General features: G+C 39.3%; 1 protein-coding gene and 1 long non-coding RNA gene across 3 annotated transcripts in view; one reads left to right on the top strand and one right to left on the bottom strand.

Moving 5' to 3' along the window:
- Positions 1-218: 218 nt before the first annotated feature.
- Positions 219-14,957, top strand: part of LOC138022757 (trichohyalin-like) — a 25,531-nt gene continuing 10,792 nt past the window's right edge. The window contains 12 exon segments of the mRNA XM_068869698.1: positions 219-341; positions 447-556; positions 642-705; positions 2,215-2,450; positions 4,223-4,286; positions 4,798-4,883; positions 5,855-5,904; positions 6,234-6,268; positions 6,340-6,385; positions 7,914-8,042; positions 10,339-10,528; positions 13,148-13,479. Coding sequence (XP_068725799.1) covers positions 466-556; positions 642-705; positions 2,215-2,450; positions 4,223-4,286; positions 4,798-4,883; positions 5,855-5,904; positions 6,234-6,268; positions 6,340-6,385; positions 7,914-8,042; positions 10,339-10,528; positions 13,148-13,479 — 1,323 coding nt within the window. The 5' untranslated portion in view covers positions 219-341; positions 447-465.
- Positions 3,069-14,957, bottom strand: part of LOC138022762 (uncharacterized) — a 12,048-nt gene continuing 159 nt past the window's right edge. The window contains exons 1-3 of one of the 2 annotated variants that reach the window (XR_011126631.1): positions 13,982-14,114; positions 3,594-3,690; positions 3,069-3,192 (exon numbers count right to left, since the gene is read on the bottom strand). This is a non-coding gene — a long non-coding RNA (uncharacterized lncRNA). Of the gene's footprint in view, positions 3,193-3,593; positions 3,691-13,981; positions 14,115-14,957 lie in introns of those variants that run through there. The other variant, XR_011126630.1, reaches the window with a different exon arrangement.

Raw genomic sequence — 14,957 nt, 5'->3', positions numbered from 1 at the left:
CTGCCTATGACATATGTTTCCTACTATCTCCTTTCTCCCCTCCTCTGATAACAAGGCGTCTCCCCCCCCCCCCCACCCCCATCCCCAACAACTATGGTCGCGCTCATGGAAACTGGACATAGCGTCAACAACTGTGACAAGCGGATATGTACAGAGGTCCTTGCATCTCTCTAGTATGTGGGTAAACACAAATTGCAAGAACAATTCGTTAATGTTTAGGGGATATAAACAAATTGGACACCGTTATTCCAGTATGGGTTGATTCAAGCAATGAAGAACTTTTCCAAGGTTACTATTCAATTTTAGAAGGCACTTGTCGACTGTGATCGCGTGGATGAAATGTACATACTACATACCTTTCGTTCGCTTGCACGGCGCTTGCTTCTGATGAATTAAATTTCCGCTTTTTGCGAACTAATTGATATATCTTTTTGCATTTTCCACAGGTAACAACTTTATTTTGAGATGGATTTAAAGTGGGAAATTCCCGAAGAAGAAAGAACTCGCCATGATACGTTATTTTTCAGCCAAAACCCTGACGGCAGATATTTAACTGGTAAATAAGCGCGCTCTGTGCACTAACACATCGACGGCAGCTGATCTAAGAAATTTTACAAACAAGAATGTCTTTGATGTTTCAGGCGAGCAAGCCCGTTCGTTATTCATACGATCGAAACTTCCCTTGCCGGAGCTAAGCAAAATCTGGTTTGTATGACATTTAATTTAAAATGTTCTTACAAGCAGTAAAATGATACTTTGCATTTGCGAGCATTGATATGTCTTATTCCATCTTTAATCTTAATTAGGCAGTGAAATTTTATCATAACATTCCCGTTACATCGTAGATTATTCAGCCCTTATGATGCATAAATGCAACATATGTTCAAGAAACAATGGGAATAATAAGCTTAATAGTCTTTGTTTTGAATACAAACTTTTCACTTCCAGTTCCTCTAATTATAATTTGTTCTTTGCTAAGCTGCATTATCTTTTGTTTTTTTTATTATGTACACCACAATGCATGCACGTTCGTTTTCCATTTTTCAAGGTTTATCTTCTATCTTCGGGATTATGAACCATAAACTGACAGTATCACGTTCTCTTGATATTTCTATTTTTGATCGTTATAATTTCATCATCAGGCAAATAAAGTTGAAGAGGCCTCAGTGTTAATTGCTGAACACTCAAGTATCAAATGTCATGGGTTTTGCGTGTGGGTTAACTGGAAAATGTCTTCTGCTTTTTCAAAGTATCAAAGTAATTTGTTTGACTTGATATTTACAAGTTTTCTATTTACAATTAAGTGCTACATGTACGTATGCAGAGATTTTGAAAATGTGACCTTTTTGTCATGAGAGGACATTTATTGGGAATTTCGGCTTTGCAGCTTGTCGGTCGTAAGTTTTTTGCTACAACAATCCCCATATCCAGTTCTTTTTGTTCTATTTCATTGTCTCTCTATTTGGCTCCCAGATTTCAGATACCAAACAAGCAAAAGCAAAAAATTGAGAGTGGCTAAAAATAGGAATTTCAGATGGCACAAGGCTTTGATTGTTTTGTTTTTTTTTTTAATTTCACCAAGATTTGTTGAGGTTGAATACAATTTCTGAGAAACTTTTGTTTTTTCTTCTTGTAGCTTTGACAGTCGCTTTCATTTCCTGTTAGTCTTGTATAATATTCAGGAATATTCTAGATCAGCAGAGTTTGTGATGTATGCTGAGAGCTGAGATTTTATTTATTGATACTTGCTCTTAATACTAGGTAGAGGGAATTTATAGTAATAAATGTGTATACTGCAGTTGAGTGTCAGACTGCTTTCCCTCTGTCAATATATAGATCCCTCTTCACCATGTTTTAATGAGGCCTGATTGTTACCAGTCGTGCAACCAAAAGCCGGAGCCACCCACACAAACTCAATAGAATCTTGATCATTTGCATCTTTGCTTAGGACAAAAGACATTTATAGTTTACCACAAGTTACTAGGTCCATATATGTTGTTTGTGTTTATGATTGCATTGCTAGTCAGGATATATTACACAACTTATAAATTTATAAATAAATTGGAAAGTTTTAGATAAAAGCAAGTTTGCAGATGTTGACTTGCTCATCAGGATTTTCAGTTGAGGGAGATTTGGAGTAGAGGGTTGTAGAGTCTTTTCTCCTTATTTTTGCTTTAAATGGTAATTAAAACATTGCTTTGTTAATTTTCAAAGGAAACTTGCTGACATTTCAAGGAACAACATGCTAGACATAGCTGAATTTGCAGTAGCAATGCATCTTATTCAGAGCCGTTTAAAGGGCAAAATCATCCCCGAAAAATTGCCAGAGGCACTCACTCCTGTTCATTCACCAGCTGTCAATGTTCCTTCCATATTGGGAGAAGAGAGAGAGGCTTATAGGAAAGCTTTCCTATGGAAAAGTGATGCCAAGTTAGGCAGCTATATGGATGGTGAGACCCCTAAAAATCTTAAATTTATACTTCAATGCCAATTTATGCTCTGGGCCCGGATGTTTGAAAGCCGAGTAACTTAATCCAGGATTAGCGTAAACGTTTCGCTAGCGTAAACGTGTCTCACATTTTCAACTTTTTGGTGAAAGTTTCTTTCACTTATTTTTTTTTTTCAAGATTAACTTATTCTAATGTAAAGTTTTGCTGAATTTCAGCGTTGAACAGCATTTGGAAGCACAGAAATAAACTCCTTGGTTAATTTTTAATCTGGGATTAGTGTTAATCGGCTTTTGAGCAACGGGGCCCTGATCATTTTTGGGTAGATTATCAAACTCTTTTTTCAAAGGGACAAGAGTATGGTCCCTGTATCTCAGTTGACATATAATATCTAAAGGCTCATAAAATATGTGTTCTTTGTTTTTTTCTAGAAAGGAAAATATGAAGTGTTTGCCATTTTCCAATATGCTTGAAATTTAACCCTTGTTTAATTCTACTATCCCTACTGTACTACAATATTATTGCACAACAGATTGGTTTGTAAATTAGTTAGGGAGTCAGGATGGCTTAGCGGTTATCAGCTGTGCCTTCCACCTCTGCAACATCAATCCTCAGCCTGAGGTCAAATGTAGTTTCAGTCTATCTCAATCTGACTCTGAGGGTTTTTCTCCGGTTTCCTCCCTGGTCAAAATCGACTTTCACTCAATTTCATCTCCTGGCTGTGGATAACCTCTGGTATGCTTCCCTTTTGTTGAATTGAATGAATAAATTTGAACTGAATTAGAAGTAGGGGTAATAGTAATTTTGTTCAGAGGCCTGGGGTGGGGTGAAAGGTGCCCTTTTTCTCCTGCCTCACGGAGGGTGTGAAGGGCCGGTTGCAGATCAATGTTTTACCATGCCTGAAACAAACCCAACCTTTACAAAAATGCTAACCTTAGGCTTAAACATTATCTAAAGCATAGTGTTTAGGCCTAATGTTAGCATTAGTAAAGGTTTGAGTTGTTTCCGCTATGGTGAAACTATGACCTGCAAGTCCCTAACCTGCAACCTGCAGTTAAACACACCCTCTACCTATCTCAAGTGAATCCAGGCTTTATGCCAGAGTGGATTTGAACAATAATCAAACTTATTGTTTACAACACTCACACTGAAGAGCTATACACAGGTGATTTGTCTTCCAGAAATCCATCTGCACTTCTTATTAGGGCGAAGGTAGCAGATTGCTAGAGTTAAACGTTGGTCTCTAGAATGAGAGAAAAAAAAATGTTTTGAAGCTTAAGTTTGAAGCTAGCTGCTTCCCCAAGCGTCCCTCAGCTGTTTCTCTGGATTGTGTGACAAAAGGTGGTTTACTCAATAAGTGGTTAACTTGATTGACATTCAAGGGATTGCTTAGTAGGAGTCAAAAGTTTAATGGACTTCTAGAACTAAATGGTTTCATTGCATAATTAATTTGTAAGACGAGGCAAAATCTGATATACTGTTGTAGAGTGCATTACCCTCAGAAATGTGCAGTTTTGTTTTGGGAATAATAAACTTAAAGCCACTTGGTTTAACCTAAAGGTAACTTGTGCAACTGCATTTGATGATCTTCTGACTGGATAAAATGAGCTTGTCAGAGTTTTCAGCATAATTTCCTTAATTTTCAGGAAACTATTGTCTGCCAAGTATTGTACTAGATCATTGTTGTAACAGTATATAAATTACCACTCCCCCTGTCATCATCATCATTATCATCATCTCATTATCTTTATCTTTATTGTTGTTGTTTTTATTAGGTGAAACAGCTTGTTCTATTCTTGTCAGATCTGGTCTTTCAGAGGATATACTAGCAAGAATTTGGTAAGTTGAATGTAGTCTAAGACTCCTCACTAGTTTAGAACCAATCATTTGCTAAGAAAAAGGTAACAAGGCAGGAGAATAAAGATGAAAGTCATATACTTGAACCATGGTTATGAAGTTATTTTACAGTGAAAGACCATTGTGGTTTAATAAAGCAAGCCATTTAGGCAGTTGGGAAGAACCTCTATTAAAGTTCCTTTGTTATATTACTAGCTCCGTGAGCGGGCGAGATGAACCAAATCCCGCCCTGTGATTGGCTAGATGGAGCTATCTTGCCCTCTTGGGATTTCTCATTTAGTCCCGCAAGATCAAAGATCATTTTTTGGTGTTTTATCCCATTTAATAAATCCTTTATTGTCCAAGCTTTGTTCGGTCAAGATGGCTGGATATTGGCCTTGTTCATTTTTTGCGTGTTTTTGGACTGAGACTAATAAACACGCAAAAAAAGAACTTGCCCAATATCCAGCATCTTGACATCACACTTGGTCAATAACCCATATTTCTTCCTCAGGAATCTGTCTGATATTGACAGAGATGGAAAACTCTCTCAAGATGAATTTTTTGTGGCTCTTCATCTGACAAGATTCTGTAAGCAAGGTACACAGCTAACATTGCTTTTTGAAGTTCATGAAGTTCATGTTATTACACTGTATAAGGGGTAATGAGTAAAAAACCTTTATATCAAACAAATAAGTACAAATAAACAAGCACAAAGACTGACTGACCAAGATCCTCAATGGTTTCCGCATTTTATGGAAATCAATTATGGCTTCTAGAAAATAATTAAAATTGTGGGAAAAGCTTTTTTCAGGGAACGTCTAAATAATTTTGGTTTTAGCATGTTCCTAGACCTTTTACATAGAAGGCAGCACCTTAGGAGCTCAAAGTCTTGGAAGTGAGTCAGTTTTTTTTCCTTAGTCCTGGAGTGAATAAAGAAAAAAGAAGAAATAAACAACTTCCCCCCTATTTTGTCTGTAACTTAGATACTTTTGAAAGGTGAGCAATAGCTTATCAGGATCTAAATGAAGTCCCAGTTGGGGGCTATCCAAGATTCACTGTTGCTTAACCCTTTGACATCCAAACCGTCCTAAACCGACCAGACTTAGTATTTTACTCTGCCTAACGCCAGACGATTTTATTTGTCAATGGGGAACCCCTGGGAGTCAATGGGTTAAAATAACAAGAAAGAAAACAATATTCTTATTGCTAAATCATTTAAAGATGTGTTAGAGTCCAGGTGAGAGAGGCCTTATGCGTCCCAAGGACTGATGATGAGAGTCCAGATAATAGGAACTTTATATTGGCTTGTTTTTTGAAGCTTTGATACTGCCACTGATGTTATCAAAAAGGCCTTTTTCCTATACTGGCAGTAAGGAAGCTTTTTATGATCAATGCAACAAATTACATGACATTGTATGAAAAAAGAATTGGTGTAACAAAGAATTTGAATCATTGACTATCCAGATCCCCTGGTGTCTGCAGTGCCATGAGGTGTCGTTGAGGAGAAGTGCTTAGGAGTGATAATTTATGAGCACCATAATACAAAACTCTTTTTCTTTTTCTATTAGGAAACTCGATAGATGGGTCTGTGAATGTGAGAGCAATTCTTTCGCAACAGGTAATAACATTATGTTACTTATTATCATAATTACTTTTTAGGGCTGTGTCAATAAGCCATTTTCGAGTTCACGTCAGCCTCTTCTTCAAAGCGAGTCTAAGTGCGAAGTTCTTGTGATGGTAATTAGTTCTAGTTTACAAATGAATGAAAACTAATTTTCATAAGAAAAACTTCGCACTTAGACTCCCTTTGAAGAGGAGGCAGACGTGAACTCGGAAATGGCCTATTTCATGCATCTCAGTAGAATAAAGAAAACCTGCATTTATTTGTTGGATTTGAGGCTTGCTTTGTGCAGTAATTAACCTAACACGACATCTCCTTTTTTTCAGATGACAGAGGATTGCTATGATACAAAGAAACTAAGGTGGCCTTTGGTTCTTATACTTTTTATCAGTTTTGATTGTTTATTTGAAATGTTTGATTATTGTTTTTCAGACTAGCAGAGGTTCAAACGGAAAAGAGAAAACTTCTTTCACTAAAAGTAAGACTTCTGTAGATCCTTTAAAGTCACAGTTGTCTAAATCAGAAATGTGCTAAGCAGAACTTGTTAATGACTTCCTGCCTTTTGTGACTTTGAAAGATCAGAATCTCACAAAAGATACATGTATGCAACAACATGGCAACTATATCTGGGAGATGATTCTAAAAAAAGGGGTGGCGCAGTGGTGAGAGCACTCGTCTCCCAGCAATGTGAGTTTTTTGGTTCTCTAGTGTGCTCAGAGAGGTTTTTCTCTGGTAAAAAACCCATGATTTGATATGTACAAGTACAAGGAAGTATTACGTTTTTGCAAACGTTGCCCGTGAAGCACTTATATTTGGACAGACTTTACTGATTAGAGTGTAATGTGAAGTGCTAGTTTTCTACCCCGTATGAACCATGTGAGCGTTAGCCCTACTAACGGAAATGGGCCCACACAACAGGGTGGGAATTGAACCCACGACCTTCGGGTTAGATCACCGCTGCTCTACCGACTGAGCTACAAGGTCAGACGAGCGCAGGCCGTGGGAACTGAAGATGTTCAAGTCACTGCAATGAACATGTACAAGTACAAGGAAGGGTTACGTTTTTACAAACGTTGCTCGTGAAGCACATATATTTTAACCGACGTAACTGATTAGAGTTTACTGTGAAGTGTTAGTATTCTACCCCATATGAACCATGTGAGCGTTAGCCCTACTAAACGGAAATGGGCCCACACAAGGACAGAGAAAAACTCTGACCTAACATGACATCTGACCAGGTTTGATATGCATTGTTTTGATTTGATTTGATTTGACCCCAATTAGTGCTTCAGTGCTAAGTACACTTGGTCGTTATACTCATTGACCTTCCGCTCATGAATAGGAGAATATGATGCCTTAACGCCCGTTTAAACGCTTTCAACATTTGACCAGCATTCGTTCAACAAAAGTTGAACGGATGTTGGGCAAATTAATGTTGGACACAGAAACAGAGTTTCTGCGCAGGCCGTTCAAACGGGTCCAACATAGCGCCGACAAAAAAACCAACACTTTCGCGAACTTTGATTGCGAGGAACTAAGAAACCATGTCATCCAGGTAAACTACGCCTTATTGACTTTTGCGGCCTGATGTGACCATGTGTGTGTTCTACAATGATTCTTGAACAGAGCAGAGTGTTCAAACGGCCCTAACGCCATTCAACATTTTCGAGAACAAAGGAAAAGTTGAATCGATGTTGAATAAAAGTTTAAAACCGATTTAAACTTGATTCAACACGTTTTCAACAATATTGGACGACCTGTACAAACGCACTGAACATTTGGTTCAACAAAGTGTTGGATGCATATTGAAGCAAATGTTGAAACCGTTTTAAACGGGCCTTTAGCCATCATTGGACTGCTGATGTGACAATCCCCTTGAAACAACTGTTTCAAAATGTAAGATTTCTGAGTGAACTAACGCCCACTGTCTGTCATGTATCCCACTGCTGCCACCATTTTAACACCTCGGGTTTTTGCTCTAGCTGAATATTTTTGTTTTCTGTAAGGAAAAGCTGTGTCACGAAATAGCTGGTGGCTTAGATGATGATGCAATGGCAAAGAAAGTCCAAGGCGAACTGGATCAAGTTGAAAAACAGATATTTGATTTGGAGAAAGATGAAAATGACTTAAGACGGGTAAGAAGACGTTACAGTAGGGAGATCCTTCCTTTTTTCGGTTCATTTGCTTATGCCTACCCTCAGGTCCCACAGGTTTTTCTTGAGCCGCGAGAGAGCCGCGAAGCGGCGAGAAGAGAAAACCTCTGGTTACCTTGGACTTGAATCTCACTTTCATGCACATGCCACCTGTCAAACGTGTCAAATTGATCCAATGGCAACTTAGCAATCACGCGTCTGCTAGGTATTGCCAATCTAACGAACCAATCATATTGATTTGCGTGCGTGTAAAAATATCAACCAATCCGAGCCTAAGGGTCAGATCCCAACCCTGGTGTCTGCATGGAAGTGAGATTCAAGTCCAGGGTAACCAGTGGTTTTTTCTCTTCTCGCCGCTTCGCGACTCGTCTTCGCCAAGGAAAACCTCTGGGACCAGGGTAGCTTATGCCTTTTTTTCAGCAACAAAAGACTGCTTTGGAGACACCGCAAGTTTTCGATATAACTTATTTCCTGATATCACCATGGTCATCATTTTTTCGCCCTTTGCAGAGTCGTCATTATAAGAGAATCATGCTTCGCGTTTGTGACGGTCAGCAAATGGGAGATAATGCATTTCTTGCATCCTCAATGGTTAACTTGATCTCCGTTATCAGCCATTATACCGTCGTTTGACCGGGTAATTATGGAAAACAAGTGCTGACAATGTCGCCTCGGTTGACGTTTCGTCAGCTTAAAAAATTCTGGAAAATTTCGGATTGGTTTGAATGAAACTGAGATCCCCTGGTACTGGTTAGGTCAAGCATGTTTGCTTTGTCCCCCGGGGTTGGGGGGGTTACTGCCAGATATGGACTATATAGGTATGTGCCGCTGTGAAGGGTATGGTTTTCAATCAGTTTACTCTAGCATAGAGTATATAAATCATAGCCTTTCGGTCTAGAATAGGGTATCATTTTTCACGAAACTGACCAGTCGGTTGAAGATTTTATCAAGACTAAGGAAACCAGAAATTCCCACTCAAGAATATAAAAAAATTAAATCGGCAAAGTTTAAGTTTACGTAACTCAGCCTCAACAATGTCAATAAATGGCTATCATGAAACACCTCTGGATATTATTAACTGTCAAGAATCGGAATTTAGACGGAAATCGGTGGGAGTTTACTCTAGTATAGGGTAGCAAAATTCAACTGAACTAGCCCTGGTATAGGCTACCCCCCCCCCCCCCGGGGGGCTTTGTCATCATGACATTTCTATCGTCTATTTTGGGTTGATATTCTGCCACTTTAACTATCGAGCTAAATGGGAGGAGGTCATTTTGTGAGGATGTGAGGAACCCGTTGAGGATGTTCCTTTCGAAAGACTTAGTATACCGAGGACATATTAATTGAACTGGGTATAGAAGCCTGTGAAGATTTTTTATTGTTGCAGTTAACATTACTGACGCGGTAACGAAAGGGAAAGTCTTAAAATTCATCGCCAAATCCTGCCAAAATCCCTGTAATGAGGGTAATCAGTTAATGCGCCGATCAAATCGAAACTTCAACTCCCCCCCCCCCCCCGGGCAAACCCCGGGCATTTGAGTATCTTCTGTGCCCGGGGAGTGGGGAATTTGACCTTTGCCTGCGTGGGGTGGAGAAAATTGAACCGGAAGTGTCAGGTTTCAAATGATTCTTTTTTTTCGGACGGCGAAGTCGCTAACAGCTATAACACACGTGTTTGGATGAGATGGAAGAGTTGAAAGGAAGAGATATAGCATTCGTGAGCGATTGGCTTACAAAAAAGGTCTTTATTAAAACGACAGGAACCTACAACGATTGTTCTTTAGTAGCGTAAGTAATCCGACTGTAGGGTAGGGCATTTGAACACCATTTTGGCCCGAGGGGGCGGGAATTTGAACGATCCAATCTTCAAAAGTTCAAATTCCCGGGGGCGGAAAGGGATTCAAGAGGTGGTCGTTTGACTAGTAACCTTCAATTTGACGAATCGAGTATTTCATAGACTTAAGACTGGATCATTTGAAGGCGAAAAATCTAGAATGTGTTCGGACTTTAAAAGAGATGTATATAAAACCCTTGAGTGTTCCAGCGTATTCCTCAGGATCTGAGTTTCACCCCAAAGAATTAACTACATGTAACGAAAGTCCGAAAGTTTAAAACGATCGCTTTCTAATCTTTTCTCATTCTTTAACGTCATTTCCCGATTTCTCTAATGGAGGCTATCTTGTCTGATTGATAATACTCTGTTGACCAGTCAAGCATCCTTGACAACATGTCACATTAGCATGCTGACATTTTTACAATATTTGCATTTGTTCCGCAGACCCTACAACAATTGAAGGACAAGTCAAAGAGAGAGAGTTTCAAACCATTCGATCGTAGTTTTCTGTTAAAGCGACAACCCACCGGTAAAGACGTCTTCCTAGGCGCAAGTCATCTGCACAGGGACCCGCTTTCGGACCACAGGGACATCGAAATACAGAAATTTTGGATCAAAGATTGTGATTTAAGCGGTAATTTCGAGAATTGTATGCGTAATTTGCGGATAGTTTGCATGATTTGGGGAAACAAACCGTAAGCTAATCCTGATCTTAATTGTAGTCGATGTTTCAATTGTTTAGCGTTCTTTTCGAAGTATTGAAATAATTTAATATTAGCGCAAGCAAAATGCGATCATTCAATATAACCAACACGAACTAAGAGAACCCATCTGTCGTTCATAACCAACATATTTCCGAAATTATTCAATCGATAATTGGGGTCGTCGTTCACAAACCATAATAGATTGGTTATTTGTTTCAGAAAATTTTCAAAAAACATATTGGTATTTTATCAACAACAAGCATTGATTGGCAAAAATTATTTTCGTGGTTTGCTTTTTGTATCCTCTGCAAAATTATCGCTCACAAATGCGATCAGCAATTAGTTCTTGCTAACAATTTGTTTATTTTGTTCAAGGATAAAATCCTCTTTTCAGTTATTGCGTAGAAATACGTAAATTTTAAGCGGGCGCGAGATATGCCCGAAATCAACGATTGCTTTCAGATATGCCTATTTGGCATCTGCCATTTTTGCCGACTTAAATAGCTTCTTTAGGGATATTCTCATTCAATTTAAGTTTCCCGATTTTATGTTGGCCAATATTTAGAGGGAGTTAAATTTGGGATGTTAGTTCACGCCCATTCCTTTTTTTATAAGGTTAATTCTGTCCCCGGGCCAATAGCAAATTTTTTGTGACCTAAAAGGGACTTGAAGCCTCAGTTCAAAATTGTTTCCAATTAGTCGAATATTCTTCACGGAAAGTGTAATATTTCCTTGTTAGCGTCATCTCAACGATACCGTCTCGTCAACGTATTGTAAACCATAGTCGGAGAAGTGTAAGCAGCATGTTTCTTCGTTGCAAATATTAAGCGAAGAAAAATAGATGGTTATTCAATGTTGCCAGTTGAGTTTTCGTATTCTTGCGCACTCATCGTGAACTGAGTTAAAAAGAACGTTCGTCTGTAAAGAAAATGTTGAATTTACTGGTAATGACGCCGCGGACTTGCTCGGTAAAGGAACTGTATTTGGGATGCGCTTCTGCAGATTCTTGTCAGCTAGACCTCTTAACATAGTTCAAGCAGTGCCGCTAGTCTAACTTCTTGGTCCAAGCAGAGTTACTACTCTAACTGCTAACTCTGGTTCAAAGAGACAAGCGTGCAGTATACTGCTCGCTAGAATGCCTAGGACGTTCTTCTATATTTTCAAAGGAACCTTTTACAGGAAAACTTTGAGCCCACACTGCCGGCCAACAGGGGCCCAGCATTTTAGGTGCTTTTGAACACCGGTTTGTCTGTGTTGTTGTGATGTTAGTGGACGTTGTAGCGTGATATCCAGTGCGAAACTCTAAGATTTATTAGGCTTTTAGTTTCCACGCTTGTTTTGTTTCGTGGTCGTTGAAGCGTGGTCCAGTGACGTAATGCCTGTTAGCGGGATTCCTAAATGTCAATTGTTGATCACACAATTCTATGGGAAAAGACATGGACGATCGGAGCTGGAATAAACTGGATTTATAGAGGCCTGCATGCAGTAACTTTTCATTAGTAGAATTTTATTTACGTCATAATACTGCAGTGCTGCTTTAAGACTATTTCCCTCTTAACTTGCTCCTTTATTTCTAACTCACGGGAGGTAGAACATAAGCTCACAATAGACCAGCGCCCAGATGGCTTGAGTGGCTCAGTGGCAGAGCCTTGTACTGAGAGCAATCGCCAGGTCATATATTCAAGCCCTTTTTAATCCTGGAATTTTTACAGACTTCTTTGCAAGTTCTCGTCGAGCTGCTATCGTTATCGTGGTTATCAATGCAGCCACACGAAAAGCAACCACACCTCATAAAGAATGTTCCTTAGGTGTTATTGGAAACGTTTGTAAATGGCCAGCGCTCTACTGAAGAATTCAGAGCGTCAACGTTTGAAATGCATGCTGATTTCAACAAGCGTCACGAAGTGTCCCCTCGCAGAGTCAGCGTTTGCATTGAAGTGCATCCTTGCCTCATTTTTAAACGTGAAATTATCCTGAACGGGGCAATTAGAATTAGATGCCAACCATTTTGGTACAATGCTTGACGAGCAGTTTGCCCAAGTCACCATCGATCAATACAAAACTCAATTCACTCTCATGGCTTTGCATTCACCAACTTTTCATTTCACCGTTCACCGCATTTCATTTCAAGCAGTACGCAGGGCGTCTATCAGCCAACGTTTTACCGGGGTATCCTCGTATTGCTCCGTAGTGTACCACATAGGTTATAAGCTTGATTGATGTTCGGAGCACTTGGAGATTTTCCAAGTACACTTCTTTTTTCAAAAGAACGTCTAATTTGGGAGCTGAGGCTGGAAGTTCTCCAATTGCAGCAGGTGGAAACACCGCAGTGAACCAATCCATATTCGTAGCAGTTCCATGTAACTTGCTCAAAGCGCGGGAAAAATCGCGCGTGCAAGTCGCGATTGGTTGTGGGTTTCTGTTTCATTGGTTGATAAACTGGTGCGAGATTTTAAAACCAATTACCAAGTGTAGTAATTGCAATCGCGTAATTACTTTCGACAGTCTTTGAAAACTGCTCTATTGCGTTACATTTACTATGTCAACAGATTTTGGAGTGGCAATATCGGAGGACCTCACAACTACAGATGTGTCGCAAAATACAAAACAAGACCAGTTTGACCAAGATCAAGTAGCCAACGAACTAAGTCACATCCAGTCGTTCACGAACACTTCAGCAATGTCATCAACTATTTCTTCAGACATTAATGGCAAAAGCAACGCGGAGATCAAACCAAAGGATTTGAATTCTGTTGACACAGAAAATAACAACGACGGTATTTTCAACATATGTGAAAGCGAAGCATCGAGGGAGGAACAAGAAGCCCAGATGAGCTACGACAAAGACAAGGTGGAGAGAGTGATGGATCACGTCGTTTCGGTAAGTTGTATTTTGGGAAAAAAAATTGGTATTTTCATAGTTGAAAACTGCTTTGTGAGTTTGTGCAAAGTAATTTCTGTTCCTATTTTGTATATTAGCTCCAGTATTCAGTATGCTAAGTGGCCGAATATGCGAAGACAATCTCGTGTAGAATTGATTTCATTTTTTTCAGGCTCTAACCTCCAGCGATTCTAGAACGTTCGTGAACTTCTTGTTATTTTTTGACGCTTTGTTTGGTTGAGTATATTACACTGTGACGGCGCGATGGTTGGCGCGGACTGTTCAGCCAGGTTTCCATGTAGACAGCTTTTATGTCTATTGTAGTGGTGCCTCCCAGAATCACTACCTTCACGCCTCGCGCTGTCTCTGCGTATGACGCAGCTGTATCAATATTAAATTAATGCTAGTGATGTAGTGTTGCACGAGGTGGCGCTATGATGGATTTCGAATTTTGTGACTCTAATCCCTTATAGGGGAGAGAAACTGAAAATGTCTTTGCTACCTCGTACTTGTAAAACGGGGCCAAGATCCTGCTTTCATCTGGCGTCTTGGTACTTGTTCGACTTCTCCTTGTTCGGCGTCATCGGCGGCAAAAGGTCGCTTTCCACGCAAATCCCAATTTACCTCAACTTTTGAGGGTCTCGAATGTATTTCGTTTGACGTACGAGTATATTGGTCATCTACAAAAGCACCTATTTTTACCTATCATGCTTCATCTAATTGCAACGAAAGCTAGTAAGTTTTTATTGATTTTCTTGATCTTAAGGCTGTGTTTTGAGGAAAATCAATGTCGGTGCTCATGCACTCGGTTGTTGTTTACTTAAATCAAAACGTGTAAACTGCCTCAACCTTAAACACCAAACCTAGAATTGCCTTTTAAAGTCCTTGATACCCCTGGACGTAAAGATCTCTAATTATAACTGTACGGAAATTGCATTGAATCTTTATCTATTTCAGTTTTATACAAACTCTTGAAAAACGCAAAAAAACTGTTGTTCAAATTATCGTTGTTGATTCACCTTTGCAAACACTACTAGTCGTCGTTTGAAATATTTTAAAGTGTAGCACTTTGCGGTGTCCTCACTTATTGAGTTTCCTTGAACTATTTTTCTCAAGAGCAACGAGAGGATGAACACTAATGCCTACGCTAATGTTTGTCCTCAAGACAGCCATAACAGTAACTAAACATTCTTTCTAGGACGAGATAAAAGACATTTCAAATTGTGTTCATTAATTGCGTGATGCGGTATAATTATCTTCACATAATAGTTTACACTTGAAATTTGAAAAGCAAACGCCAAAAAAGTTATCCCAGAACAATGCAAATGTAAGAATATTGCACATCAGTATTGTATCAGACAAAGAACTTCTCTATGGACGGATATGTTTAAATGTTAGCCGACCCGTTCATTCAGTGGTTTCTAACTTCCACACAGAATGCTTTAAAATCGACAGGCTCGTGGCTTTTTTGTTTTAAG

Source organism: Montipora capricornis, chromosome 11 (genome assembly GCF_036669925.1).
Source record: "Montipora capricornis isolate CH-2021 chromosome 11, ASM3666992v2, whole genome shotgun sequence".
NCBI classification, from domain to species: Eukaryota; Metazoa; Cnidaria; class Anthozoa; order Scleractinia; family Acroporidae; genus Montipora; species Montipora capricornis.
This window is presented reverse-complemented; position numbering and strand designations above follow the sequence as displayed.